The sequence below is a fragment of the Pongo abelii genome, chromosome 1, assembly GCF_028885655.2.
Source record: "Pongo abelii isolate AG06213 chromosome 1, NHGRI_mPonAbe1-v2.0_pri, whole genome shotgun sequence".
NCBI lineage: Eukaryota > Metazoa > Chordata > Mammalia > Primates > Hominidae > Pongo > Pongo abelii.
Window position 1 is genome coordinate 80,775,786 of NC_071985.2, and position 15,256 is coordinate 80,791,041.

General features: G+C 37.0%; 1 protein-coding gene across 6 annotated transcripts in view; it reads left to right on the forward strand.

Moving 5' to 3' along the window:
- NME7 (NME/NM23 family member 7) overlaps window positions 1-15,256 on the forward strand; it is a 231,786-nt gene that overhangs the window by 22,622 nt on the left and 193,908 nt on the right. For 2 of the 6 annotated variants that reach the window (XM_054525729.2, XM_054525739.2), the window contains exon 2: window positions 1,126-1,228. The exons of the other annotated variants lie outside the window; for them this stretch is intronic. In XM_054525729.2, the coding sequence (XP_054381704.1) occupies window positions 1,226-1,228 (3 nt within the window). In that variant the 5' untranslated portion in view covers window positions 1,126-1,225. The remainder of the gene's footprint in view (window positions 1-1,125; window positions 1,229-15,256) is intronic. 6 annotated transcript variants of the gene reach the window in all.

A 15,256-nucleotide genomic window follows, 5' to 3' on the forward strand; every position in this document is an offset into this window, starting at 1 on the left:
GAGCGCAGTGGTACGGTCATAACTCCAACTCCTGGGCTCAAGCGATCTTCCTTCCTCAGCCTCCTGAGTAGCTGCAATTACAGGCATGAGCTATGATGCCTGGCTATAACACATATTATTACAAGAATTATATATATTTTTTATTTTTACATTCTATAAGGAGAGACAGAAAATTAATAAGTAAGCTCCACATCAACAGGGCCTTTTCTGTCTTCTGTCTTGAATATCCCCAGTGTCCATTGCAGTGCCTGGCAAAGAGAAGCTATTCAGTATTTGTTGAATGAATGAAGGCATGAATAAATTCAACTTTTAAGGCATAACTAACATTTCAATTGATGATAGCTAGTAGAGTTCTGCTTTTTAAATTTATTCATTCAACAAATACTTAATAGATATCTGATATATGCAATGCATATACCTAGTCCCTTGGGATGCATCCATAAATAAAACAGACAAAAGTCTCTGCCCTAAAAGGGCTTGCATTCTTTTGGGACATATATGCAATAAGCAATAAACATATGAAGTATAGTATACATTATATTTGAAGGTAAATAAGTGCTACAGGAAAAAAATGAGCAGGGTAATGAATGTTGGGGGTACTGATATTGGTGTTGAATATAATTTAAAGGGAAGTGGCCAGAGTTAGTCATGTGGAGAAGATGATGATACCTGAGCAAAGTCTTGAGGGTGAGAAAGGATAAGCCATGTAAATATTGGGGAAAAAGTATTCCAGGAAATAAGACAGTCAGTGGACAGACTTTTTTAGGTGGGAGCATGCCATATGTTCAAGAAACAGTGTGGCTAAGGCAAAGTAAGCAAGAGTGACAGTTGTGGGAGATGAAGTCAGATGGATCACTGGAGGGCTTTGTGGGCTATTGAAAGTGGGTTGACATTATTCTCATAGGCTGAGTTGACAAATTTTAAGCAGAGGAATGAGGTGATACAATTTATATTTTTACAGAATCCTCTCTGGCTGTATTTTTTTGAGAGAAGATGTAGGGGGCAAAGATGGAAGTAGAGAGGTTAGTTATGAGGCTATAATCTAGGTGAGGGAGTATGGTGGCTTGGAGTAGGGGGTTTGCAGTGGAGGTAGTAAAGTGACTAGAATGTGTATATGTTTTGCAGGTAGATCTAATAGGATTTCCTGATGAATTGGATCTATGGTCTGAGAGAAAATGAGTCAAGGATAGAGTTAAAAGATGACCCTAGGATTTTGTCCTGAGCAATGGTAAGGATAGCGTTGCTGTTAACTAAGATGCGGAAGACTGGTGAAGAAGCCAATTTGTGTTAGGGGGCTGGGAGCAGGATTTCAACTTGGTGCTTGTTAAACTAGAGCTGTCTAACATCTAAGATAAAAGGCAGTTGGATAGATATATGCAACTAAAATTTAGAGGGAGTGGTCTGGCCTGAGCACTGTCAATATATAGATTATATTTAAAGCCATGAGACTAGACAAGATGATAACAGAGTGAGTGTAGCTAAAGATTAAGGGTCCAAAGACCAAGTTGTAGAGTATTCTGACACTCTAATATCAAGAAACCAAGGAGAAATGCTGTACTGGAATAGAAGAGAGATTTCAAATCAGCAACTTAAGGTTCTACCTTAAAACAAAAAACAAAAAAAGGCAGAGTGTGATGGTTCACTCATGTAATCCCAGCATTTAGGGAGGCAAAGTGAGAGAATCACTTGAGGCCAGGAGTTTGAAACTAGCCTAGACAACATAGTGAGACCCCCCATTTCTACTAGAAAATAAAAAGAGAACAGAAAAAGAAAAATAAGAACAAATTAAACCTAAAAGAAATAGAAAAGAAAGGAAATAAGTATTGGAGTAGAAAACAGTAAAATAGAAAATGGAGAAAATCAATGAAACTAAAAATTAGTTATTGGAAACAATTAACATAGGCAAAACTTTAGTTAGACTGACCAAAAAAAAAGACTGAAGATACAAATTATCAAAATTGGGAATGAAAGAGGAGACATTGCTCCTATCCCTACAGAAATTAAAAGGATTATAAGGGAATACTATGAACAACTTTATCCCATTAAATTAGACAACTTAGAGGAAATGAGAAAAATCATTGAAAGACATAACTACTAAAACTCAAGAAGAAATAGAGAATCTGAATAGAGTTATACTAAATAAAGCAATTGAATTAGTAACTAAAAATCATTCTACAAAGCTCATACCCAGATGACTACTCTCATGAATTCTATTCAACATTTAAATAATAAATAATAGCAATCTTTCACAGACTTTTCTGGAAAATAGAGGAGGAAGTACAACTCACTCAGCAAGGCCAGTATTGTCCTATACCAAAGCCAGATGAAGATATTGCAAGAAAAGAAAACTGCAGACCAACATCATGAATAGAGGTGAAAAAATCTTCAGTAAAACATCAGCAATATTAGCAACACATAGAATGGATTATATACCATAATCCAGTGGGATTTATGCCAAAAAGATTTCACATCCAAAAATCAATGAATATAACACAAAAAAATTAGTGAAATAAAGGATAAAACACATATAATCATCGTTAGACACAGAAAAACACTTCGCAAAATCCAATATCATTCATAATAAAAATTCTCAACAAATTAGAAGTAGAAATGAACTTTAACCTAAGGGGATTCATGAAAAAGCTGCAGCTAGCAACATATTTAAATGGTAAGTGTGAATGCTTGCTTCCTGAGATTGGGAACAAGGCTAGGATGTCTGCTCTCACAATTTTGTACAACACTGGAATGGAAGTTCTAGCTGGTACAGTCAGGCAAGAAATAATTGAAAGACATCTAGACTGGAGAGGATAAAACTGCCTTTATGCACAGAGGATGTGACCCTATATATAGAAAATCCTAAGGATTCCACAGAAAAGTTACTACCACTAATATGTTCATCAAAGTTGCAGAATACAAGACCAATTGATTTCACAAAAATTAATTATATTTCTATATACTATAATGAACACTCTGAAAAAGAGATTAAGAAATTAACTCCACTTACAATGACACCAAAAGAATACTCAGTAATAACTGAAAGAATTGTACACTGAAAACTACAAAACATTGCTGAGTAAAATTAAAGACCTAAATAAATGGAAACATTCAACCTTCATGGATTAGAAGACTTAATATGGTTAAGGTGGCAATTCTTTCTAAATTAGTAGATAGATTTAGTGCAATTCCTATCAAAATCCCTGTGGGCATTTTTGCAGAAATTGACGAGCTGATCCTAAATTTGATATGGAAATGTGAAGGGCCCAGATTAGCCAAGATGTTTTAAACAAGAACAACAAAACTGGAAGACTAATACTTTCTGGTTTCAAAACTTACTATAAAGCTACAGTAATCAAAACAGTGTGGCCCAAGTGCAGTGGCTCATGCCTATAATCCCAGCACTTTGGGAGGTCGAGGCAGGAGGATCACTTGAGGTCAGGAGTTTGAGACCAGCCTGGCCAACATGGTGAAACCCTGTCTGTTATAAAAATACAAAAAAAATAGCCAGGCATGGTGGCATGTGCCTGTAGTCCCAGCTACTCGGGAAGCTGAGGCAGGAGAATTGCTTGAACCAGGGAGGCAGAGGTTGCAGTGAACCAAGATCATGCCATTGCACTCCAGCCTGGGCAACAAGAGCGAAACTCCATCTCAAAAAAAAAAAAAAGAGACAATGTAATGGCATAGCATAGGGATAGACATATAGATTAGTGGAACAGAATTGAGAGTCTAGAAATAAACCCTTCATGGTAAATTGATTTTTGACAAAAATGTCAATACCATTCAATGAGGAGTAGTCTTTTCAACAGATGGTGCTAGGGCAATTATATATCTACATGTAGAAAGAGCAATTTCAACTAATCTCACATCATGCATGAAAAGGAATTCAAAATTCCTAAATGTAAGGGCTATAACTATAAAGCTCTGAGAAGAAACTATAGAAATATATATATCTCTGTATCCTTGGGTCAGGCAAAGCCTTCTTAGATATGACACCAAAACACAAGTGACCAAAGATTGCCATTCCCTCCCCAACAAAAAATTGTGTGGAACTGGCAACATGAGACAGGAAGGACCTCTATCCCAAAGGATCATTCTGAGTCCTAGCTGGACACAGGTATATATATGTGTGTGTATATATATATGTGTGGATATATATGTATATATATATGTGTGTATATATATGTGTATATATATGTGTGTATATATGTATATATATGTGTGTGTATATATATGTGTATATATATGTGTGTATATATGTGTATATATGTGTGTATATATGTATATATATACACACACAGGTATATATATATGTGTATATATACATATGTGTATATATATAAGTGTATATATACATATGTGTATATATATATGTGTATATATACATATGTGTATATATATAAGTGTATATATACATATGTGTATATATATAAGTGTATATATACATATATGTGTATATATACACTAATACAAGTATATATATATGTGTATATGTACTAATACAAGTATATATATATCTGTATATATATACTTGTATTAGTTCATGTTCACACTGCTATAAAGGTACTACGTGAGACTGGATAATTTATAAAGAAAAGAAGTTTAATTGACTCACAGTTCCACATGGCTAGGGAGGCCTCAGGACACTTACAATCATGCCAGAAGGCAAAGGGGAAGCAGGCATCTTTTTCACAAGGTGGCAGGAGAGAGAGAATGTGCAGGGGAAGCTTCCACTTTTAAAACCATTAGATCTCATGAGCACTCCCTCACTATCATGAGAACAGCATGGGGGAAACTGCCCCCGTGATCCAGTCACCTCCCACTGGGTCCCTGCCTCAACATGTGGGGATTACAATTCAAAATGAGATTTAGGTGGGGATACAGAGCCAAACCATATTATTCCACCCCTGGCCCCTCCCAAATCTCATGTCCTTTTCAAATTTCAAAACCAATCATGCCTTTCCAACAGTCCCCCAAAGCCTTAACTCATTCCAGCATTAACTCAAGAGTCCAAGTCCAAAGTCTCATCTGAGACAAGCAAGTCTCTTCTACCTGTGAGCCTATAAAATCAAAAGGAAGTTAGTTACTTCTAAGATACAGTGGGGGCACAGGCATTGGGTAAATGTTCCCATTCCAAATGCGAGAAATTGGCCAAACCAAAGAGGCCACAGGCCCTATGCAAGTCCAAAACCTGGCAGGGTACTTGTTAAAAAAATTTTTTTTAATTCATTAAAGCTCCAGAATGGTCTCCTCTGATTCCATGTCTCACACCCAGGGCATGCTGATGGAAGAGGTGAGCTCCCAGGGCATTGGCAGCTCCTTCCCTGTGGATCTGTAGGGGACAGTCCCCATGGCTGCTTTCAAAGGCTGGCATCGAGTGCCCCTGGCTTTTCCAGGCACATGGTGCAAGCTGTGAGTGGATCTACCATTCTGGGGTCTGGAGGACGTTGGCCCTCTTCTCACAGCCCCACCAGGCAGTGCCCCAGTGGGGACTCTGTGTGGGCACCCTGACCCCCCATTTTCCCTCTGCATTGCCCTATTAGAGGCTCTCCATGAGGGCTATGCCCCAGCAGCAGACTTTTGCCTGGACATCCAGGTATTTTCATACATCCTCTGAAATCTAGGTGGAGGCTCCCAAAGCTCAGCTCTTGTCTTCTGCATACCTGCAAGCCCAACACCATGTGTCGGCTGCCAAGGCTTGGGGCTTGCACGCTTTAAAGCAATGCCCTGAGCTGTATCTTGGCCCCTTTTAGCCTCGGCTTGAGCTGGAGTGACTGAGACTTAGGGTGTCATGCCCCAGGGCCACACAGAGCAGTGGGGCCCCAGGCCCAGCCCACAAAACCATTTTTCTTTCCTAGGCTTCCAGGTCTGTGATAGGAGGGGCTGCCAGGAAGATCTCTGACATGGTCTGGAGGCATTTTCCCCATTGTCTTGGTATTAGCATTCCATTCCTCATTTTTTATGCAAATTTCTTCAGCCAGCTTGAATTCCTCCCTAGAAAATGGGTTTTTCTTTTCTACCACAGGGCCAGGCTGCAAGTTTTCCAAACCTTTATTCGCTGCTTCTTTTTTAAACATAAGTATCAATCTCAAACCATCTCTGTGAACATATCTGACTGAATGCTTTCAGAAAATGCCAGGTCAGCTCTTGAATGCTTTTCTGCTTAGAAATTTCTTCTGCCAGATACCCTAAATCATCTTTCGAGTTCAAAGCTCCACAGATCTCTAGGGCAGAGGCAAAATGCCGCCAGTCTCTTTGCTAAAGCGTAGCATGAGTGACCTTCACTCCAGTTCCCACTAAGTTCCTCATCTTCATCTGAGACCACCTCAGCCTGGACTTCATTGTCCATATCACTGTCAGCATTTTGGTCAAAACCATTCAACAATTCTTTAGGAAGTCCACAACTTTCCCATATCTTCTTTTCTTCTGAGCCTTCCAAACTTTTCCAACCCCTGCCTGTTACCCAGTTTCAAAGATGCTTCCACATTGTCAGGTTATTTTTATAGCAGTACCCCACTCTGCTGGTACAAATTCTCTGAATTAGTCCATTTTCACACTGCTATAAAGAATACCTGAAACTGGGTAATTTTTGAAGGAAAGAGGTTTAACTGACTCACAGTTCTGCATGGCTGTGGAGGCCTCAGGAAAGTTAACAATCATGGCAGTAAGCAAAAGGGAAGCAGGCACCTTTCTCACAAGGTGGCAGGAGAGAGAGAATGTGCAGGGGAAACTGCCACTTTTAAAACCGTCACATCTCGTGAGAACTCGCTATCACAAGAACAGCATAGGGGAAACTGTCCCTGTAATCCAATCACCTTCCATCAGGCCCCTCTCTTGACACATGGGGATTATAATTCAAGAGGAGATTTGGCTGGGGACCCAGAGCCAAACCATCTCAATACTCAAATGGGATAACTGAACAGTTTACTGAAGGGACTAGTTACAAAGGTATGGGCAGAGTAAGAGAAACTAACAAGGGGTGGTGCAGGAAGCAGAAGTCGGGGTTAGTGACAACAGGGAGCCTTTACTACTTCTTGACCTATCAGGGAAAACGGAGAGAACTACCAGAGAGCAGCTGTAATGGAAAGGCTGTCTGACATGAGCTGTGGTCTTCATTGCAGAGGAGAAACTTAACCAATGTGATCTAGCAAGGAGGAGGAAGTAGAATAAATATCTTGGCCTCTCTGTTCTTCCTTTGATTTGTAGCCACTAGCTTTTACTGGCCAAACCCATGTAAAAGTCCAAGGGCAAGGGGGTCCTTTGATGAAGTTCATAGAGGTCAGCTGACCAGGCTTAGAACAGGATGGAGAAGAGCAGAGTGAAGGTCTGGAGAGACAAATGGAAAATGACAAATGGAAAATGTCTAGCACATCCACTTTCAGGCCCAGTAGTACAATAGCTATGGGATAAAGGAATAACAAGACTTGGCTCAGTGTGTTTGTGACCTTGACAACAGTTGTTTTTTTGGAAAAACTCAAGGTTAGCATTTATATTGTTATTTTCTGTGTTATCATTTGATTTCTAGCTCAATAATAATGTCATTCTAACTGAATATTAAGTGAGTAGTTTATAATTGCTTAAATATTTTCATGCCACTATAATTAGACCCAGAATTTATTTATTGATTAAGAGCCATCTCTCTTTTTGGAGTATTGCAGATCAGTTAATTGTTGGCAAGTGATCTCTCATGGGTAACTCATGTCCTGGAGTTACTTAATACTTTATCAAGTATATTCTTTTAAGATGGTAGTCAGAGAAGCCCATACTTATCCAAAAAAGTAAGAAAAGATGTCCTCTTCGAGAATCTTTCTGGAAATATAAGTAAACAGACTTACAAACAAATATTAGAGTTTGGGGGGGAGTTTTTTGAATATGGAAGAGTGGATTTTTGCCATTTTGTCAAGATCTATTGCTGTGCACATTTATTTACTCCTTTAGATCTTTATTTTGGTAAATATTTATTTGAGTATTTTATGGTCCCAGAACTAGGAGAGCGACCTTGAAGTTTCAAGAGAAATAAATCTTACAGCTTCTGTCTTTGAGAATTTCATAATTTTATTAGAGAGATAATTTGTATTGTATAATACAAAATTAGATGACAACCCAGTGTTCTACTGTGGGAACATCAGTCTGCCCGTGAAGAAACAAGGGTCCTTGTTAAACTATGCCACCTAACAAGTCAACATCATTTTTGCCAAGTCACTTAACTTCTCTGAGCTTCTGTTTCCTCATTGTTAATGTTCCTTTGATCTCTGAAATTCTGTGAAAATCAAATTCCAAGTAACAGAAATATCCATTGGCTGGGGTTGGTCTGGGAAGACTTCATAATAACTGTGTTTTCTTTGAGATGTCTAAAGAAAGGTTCAACCTTGCTTTTCAGAGAGATTTCCCTTGATAGATGGTGTGTGGCATTGTTTTTTCACTGGGCAGTGATCTGCAGAAGTCAGAGAGCAAAAATTTTCAAGATTATGGGGCCCAAGGTGAAGAAGTTTAAAAAGCTGTTTCTCCCCTGAAACTGGATGTGTGCCTTTTTAAACGATTCCATCTTGTTTGACCAGCTTCCTGCTTTATACTCATACTGTGGAAATGGTTCTTTTCTGGCATTTTTCACTAACAAAATTTAGCAGGAGTTAAGTTGAAAGTGCGTCTTAAACATCACAGTTGGGGAAATACAGGCGTTTGTGTTCTGTTGATTGCATCATTGACTTTTTTCTGTAAAGACAAAAACAATGCATTCTATTTTTGAGATATTGTCTTGAAGTAACATTAAAAAACACAATCTTGGAAATATGTGGAATTCTGTTGAAAATATTTTTTCAAAAGAAATTTTAAACTGTAATTTTTTAAAAGCAAAAAGTGATTGCAACGGTATACTTTGTGTTTAAAGAATTTAAGTGAAATAGGATAGCTGACTAAATTTAATAATTCACCTAACTTTTCCTTCTGTTGTAATTTGTTTTCCTTTATTAATGAGAAATGCTAAGTTGGAGTTGACAAATTAGATTCTTCACACATGAAGACCCTTTTTACTTGAATTTGCCTTCTGTCTGTCTTTACAAGATACATTTATGAAGAAGGAATAGGTCTCTGTGAACAACCTGGACAGGCTCAAAACTGGTTATGGTCACACTAAAGTAAGGTTAATATTTGACGCTATTCAATGTAAGAAAATTTCTTGGTCTTTGAAGGAAGCCCTGGAGGAAGACTATTTGATAAAGGATAGGTACAAAACAAGTTAGTGCTTAAAATCTAGCCTGTGGCAATGGGATAATATAATATATATATGAATAATATAATACATATAATATATATTATACATATAAATATATAATATATATTATATATATCTATATATATTTAATATATAGATATATATCTCTATATATATTTAATATATATAGATATATTATATATATCTATATATTTAATATATATAAAATATATATAGATATATTATATATATCTATATATATTTAATATATATAAAATATATATATATTTCTTCTAAAAAAATCAGGATACATGTGTAGAACGTGCAGGTTTGTTACATAGGTACACGTGTGCCATGGTGATTTGCTGCACCTATTGACTTGTCCCCTAAGTTCCCTCCCCTCATCCCCCACCCCGCAGCAGGCCCTGGTATGTGTTGTTTCCCTCTTTGTGTCTATGTGTTCTCATTGTTCAACTCCCACTTATGAGTGAGAACATGTAGTATTTGGTTTTCTGTTCCTGTGCTAGTTTGCTGAAGATGATGGCTTCCAGCTTCATCCATGTCCCTGCAAAGGACATGATCTCATTCCTTGTTATGGCTGCATAGTACTCCATGGTGTATATGTACCACATTTTCTTTATCCAGTCTATCACTGATGGGCATTTGGGTTGGTTCCATGTCTTTGCTATTGTAAATAGTGCTGCAGAAAACATACGTGTGCATGTGTCTTTATAGTAGAATGATTTATATTCCTTTGGGTATATACCTAGTAATGGGATTGCTGGGTCAAATGGTATTTCTGGTTCTAGATCCTTGAGGAATCGCCATACTGTCTTCCACAATGGCTGAACTAATTTACATTCCCACCAACACGTAAAAGCGTTCCTATTTCTCCACAGCCTCGCCAGCACCTTGTTTCCTACTTTTTAATCGTCATTCTAACTGGTGTGAGATGGTATCTCATTGTGGTTTTGATTTGCATTTCTCTGATGATCAGTGATGTTGAGCTTTTTTTCATGTTTGTTGGCCACATAAGTGTCTTCTTTTGAGAAGTGTCTGTTCATATCCGTTGCACACTTTTGGATGGGGTTGTTTATTTTTTCTTATAAATATGTTTAAGTTCCTTGTAAATTCTGGATATTAGACCTTTTCAGATGGGTAGATTGCAAAAATTTTCTCCCATTCTATAGGTTGCTTGTTCACTCTGATGATAGTTTGTTTTGCTGTGCAGAAGCTCTTTAGTTTAATTAATTAGATCCTATTTGTCAATTTTTGCTTTTGTTGCCATTGCATTTGTCGTTTTTGTCATGAAGTCTTTGCCCATGCCTATGTCCTGAATGTTATTGCCTAGGTTTTCCTCCAGGGTTTTTATGGTTTTGGGTTTTACATTTAAGTCTTTAATCCATCTTGAGTTAATTTTTCTATAAGGTGTAAGGAAGGGGTCCAGTTTCATTTTTCTGCATATGGCTAGTCGGTTTTCCCAGCACCATTTACTGAATAGGAGATCCTTTCCCCATTGCTTGTTTTTGTCAGGTTTGTCAAAGATGAGATGGTTGTAGATGTGTGGTATTATTTGTGAGGTCTCTATTCTGCTCCGTTGGTCTATGTGTCTGTTTTGCTACCCATACCATGCTGTTTTGGTTACTGATGCTGTTGATTTCTATTATAATGTCATTCCAGGTGAATGTGGGTTCATGGAGACTCAGACTAAACTTTACAAGCTTGTTGAACTGTAACCTTTATCATCTACATAATTTACTCCAGAATGTCTTTGAAGTCAAACAGAAGCAGATACTTGGCTTGGAATAGATTGAGACTAGTTACTGACCCTTCAACATGCAAATCATGAAAATAAGACTTCTAGTTAGTTTAAGACATTTCTCCATCATGCATTATGTAATCCATTTAGTATGATTTAAAGAAGGGAGCACTTTTGTATAAACAAAAATATTTTGCTGCCTATTGTGAAGTAATTTTTCCTAAAATACAGCATTACAAAAATGCAATGTACATTTTTTTCAGTGCATTGTTAGAATTACAAGTCTGATAAGTATGGCCTGATTTTTATTGTTGTGGTTGTGTTGGTTTTTAAAACCTGATTTGTCTTAGTAGGGGGTTAAATTGAAAGAATGTAGTTGCTGTTTCTAGAAATCGAGCAAACACTGCAGTTTATGTAGGCTGCTTAGTCTAGTGTCTCTCAGAAGGGAGTTTCCATCCCTTCTTGCCACAGTTAAGGAGAGTGGCTAAGAGCAGAAGATCTGGAGTCGAGCTGCCTGGGTTCACCTCTGTTTATAAGCTGTGTGATCTTGGCAAATTTCTTTTTTTTTTTAAATTAAATGTTTATGGGTACATAGTAGATATATATATTTATGGGGTTCATGAGATAGTTTGATACAGGCCTGCAATGTGAAATAAGCACATCATGGTGAATGTGTTCTGTCCCCTCAAGCATTTATCCTTTTGATACATTTATCCTTTTGATATCTTTTTGTTACAAACAATGCAGTTACACTCTTTATTTTAAAATGTACAATTAAGTTATTATTGGCTACAGTCACCCTACTGTGCTATCAAATATTAGGTATTAGTCATTCTTTTTGTTTTTATCTTTTGTACCTGTTATTCACCCCTACCTTCCCTACAGCCTCCCACTACTCTTCCCAACTTCTGATAACCATCTTTCTACTCTCTATGTCGATGAGTTCAATTTTTTTTCATTTTTTAGAACCCACAGATAAGTGAGAACATGTGATGTTTGTCTTTCTGTGCCTAGCTTATTTCACTTAACATAATGATCTCCAGTTCCATCCCTGTTGTTGCAAATGACTGGATCTCATTTTTTTTATGGCTTAATGGTACTTCATTGTGTATATGTACCACATTTTCTTTATCTGTTCATCTGTTGATGGACATTTAGGTTGCTTTCAAATCTTAGCTATTGTAAACAGTGCTGCAACAAACATAGGCGTGCAGATATCTCTTCAATATACTGATTCCCTTTTATTTGGGTATATACCCTGCAGTGGGATTGCTGGATAATATGGTTGCCCAATTTTTAGTTCTGTGAGAATCCTTCAAACTGTTCCCCATAGTGGTTGTGCTAATTTACATTCCTAACAACAGTGTACAAGGGTCCCCTGTGCTCCACATCCTCACCAGCATTTTTTATTGCCTGTCTTTTGGATAAGAGCCATTTTAACTGGGATAAGATGATATCTCATTGTAGTTTTGATGACATTTCTCTGATGATCAGTGATGTTGAACACCTTTTCATATGCCTGTTTTCCATTTGTATGTCTTAAGAAATATCTATTCAGATCTTTTGCCCATTTTGTAGCCAGATTATTAGATTTCTTCCGGTAGAGTTGTTTGAGCTCCTTAGGTGTTCTGGTTATTAATCCATTGTCAGATTGGTAGTTTGCAAATATTTTCTCCCATTCTGTAAATTGTCTCTTCACTTTGTTGATTGTTTTATTTGCTGTGCGGAAGGTTTTTAACTTGATGTGATCCCGTTTGTCCGTTTTTGCTTTGGTTGCCTATGTTTGTGGGGTGTTGCTCAAGAAATTTTTGCCCAGACCAATGTCCTAGAGATTTTCTCCCATGTTTCCTTGTAGTAGTTTCATAGTTTGAAGTCTTAGATTTAAGACTTTAATCTATTTTTATTTTATTTTTGTATATGGCTGGAGATAGAGGGTCTAGTTTCATTCTTCTGCATATAGCTATCTAGTTTTCCCAGCACCATTTATTAAAGAGGCTGTCTTTTCCCCAGTTTATCTTGTTTGCACTTTTGTTGAAAATGGGTTCACTGTAGGTGTGTGGATTTTTTCTGGGTTCTCTATTCTGTTCCATTGGTCTATGTGTCTGTTTTTATGTCAGTACCATGATGTTTGGGTTACTATAGCTCTGTAGTATAATTTGAAGTCAGTTAACGTGATTTTTTCACTTTTGTTCTCTTTGCTTAGGATGGTTTTGGCTATTCTGAGTTTTTTGTGGTTCCGTATAAATTCTAGAATTGTTTTTTCTATTTCTATTCTTTGAAGAACGACATTGGTATTTTGATGGGGATTGCATTGAATCTGTAGATTGCTTTAGGTAGTGTGGACATTTTAACAATATTAATTCTTCAAATTCCATGAACATGGAATAGCTTCCCATTTTTTTGGTGTCTTTTTCAAATTATTTCATCAGTGTTTCATAGTTTTCATTGTAGAGATCTTCACTTCATTTCTTTTGTTAACTCTTAGGTATTTTATTTTATTTGTGGCTATTGTAAATGGGATAACTTTTTAAAATTTCTTTTTAAGATTGTTCACTGTTGGCATATAGAAATACCACTGATATTTGTATGATTTCATACCTGCAACTTTACTGAATTTATCAGTTCTAAGAGTCTTTCAGTGGAGTCTTTAGGTTTTTCCAAATATAAAATCATATCATCTGTAAACAAGGATAATTTGACTTCTTCCTTTCCAATTTGGATGCCCTTTATATCTTTCTCTTGTCTGATTGTTCTAGCTAGGACTCCTATTATTATGTTGAACAACAGTAGTGATAATGGGCACCCTCGTCATGTTTCAGATCTCAGAGGAAAGGCTTTTAGTTTTTCCCCATTCAGTATGATACTAGCTGTGGGTCTGTCATATGTGTCAAATATGCTTTTATTATGTTGAGGTATGTTACTTCTATATTCAGTTTTTTGAGAGTTTTCTTCATGAGGGTACGTTGAGTTTTATCAAATGCTTTTACAACATCAATGGAAATGATTGTATGGTTTTTATCTTTCATTCTTTTAATATGACATATCACATTGATTGATTTGCTTATGTTGAACCATCCTTGCATCCCAGGGATATATCCCACTTGGTCATAATGAATGATCTTTCTAATGTATTGCTGAATTCAGTTTGCTAGTATTTTGTTGACAAGTTTTGCATCAGTATTTATCAGAGATATTGACCTGTAGTTTTATTTATTTATTTATTTTGATGTGTCATTATCTGGTTTTGGTATCAGGGTAATACTGGCCTCATAGAATGAGTTTGGAAGTAGTCCCTCCTCCTCTATTTTTTGGACTTTTCTTTACTGGGAGACTTTATTATGGCTTTGATCTCATTACTTGTTATTGGTCTCTTTAGGTTTTGAATTTCTTCCTGGTTCAATCTCGGTAGCTTGTATGTATCTAGTTATTTTTCTGTTTCTTCTAGAGTTTTCAGTTTATTGGCATATAGTTGCTTGTAGTAGCCACTAAAGATTTTTTGAATTTCTCCAGTATTATTTGTAATGGATTTTATTTATTTATTTATTTAGAGACAGAGTCTTGCTCTGTCACCAGGCTGGAGTGCAGTGGCTTGATCTCGGCTCACTGCAATCTCCTCCTCCCGGGTTCAAACAATTCTCCTGCTTCAGACTCTCAAGTAGCTGGGACTACAGGCACCTGCCACCATGCCTGGCTAATTTTTGTATTTTTAGTAGAGATGGGGTTTCACTATGTTGGCCAGGCTGATCTTGAACTCCTGACCTCGTGATCCTTCTGCCTCAACCTCCCAAAGTGCTGGGATTACAGGTGTGAGCCACCATGCCCAGCCATTTTGACTTCTTAATAGCCATTCTGACTGGTGCGAGATGGTACTACATCGTGGTTTTGATTTGCATTTCTCTATACGCCACAGTTACAGTGTTATAATATCTTGTGTTTTTCTGTGTACTTACTATTACCAGTGAGTTTTGTACCTTCAGGTGATTATTTGTTGCTCATTAATGTCTTTTTCTTTCTGATTGAAGTACTCTCTTTAATATTTCTCGTAGAACAGGTCTGGTGTTGATGAAATTTCTCAGCTTCTGTTTGTCTGGGAAAGTCTTTATTTCTCCTTGATGTTTGAAGGATATTTTAACTAAATATACTATTATAGGGTAAAAGTCTTTTTTTCCTTCACCACTTTAAATATGTAATGCCACTCTCTCCCGGCCTGTAAGGTTCCCATTGAAAAATCTGCTGCTAGATGTATTGGAGCTCCATTGTTTATTTGCTTCTTTACTCTTGCTGCCTTTAGA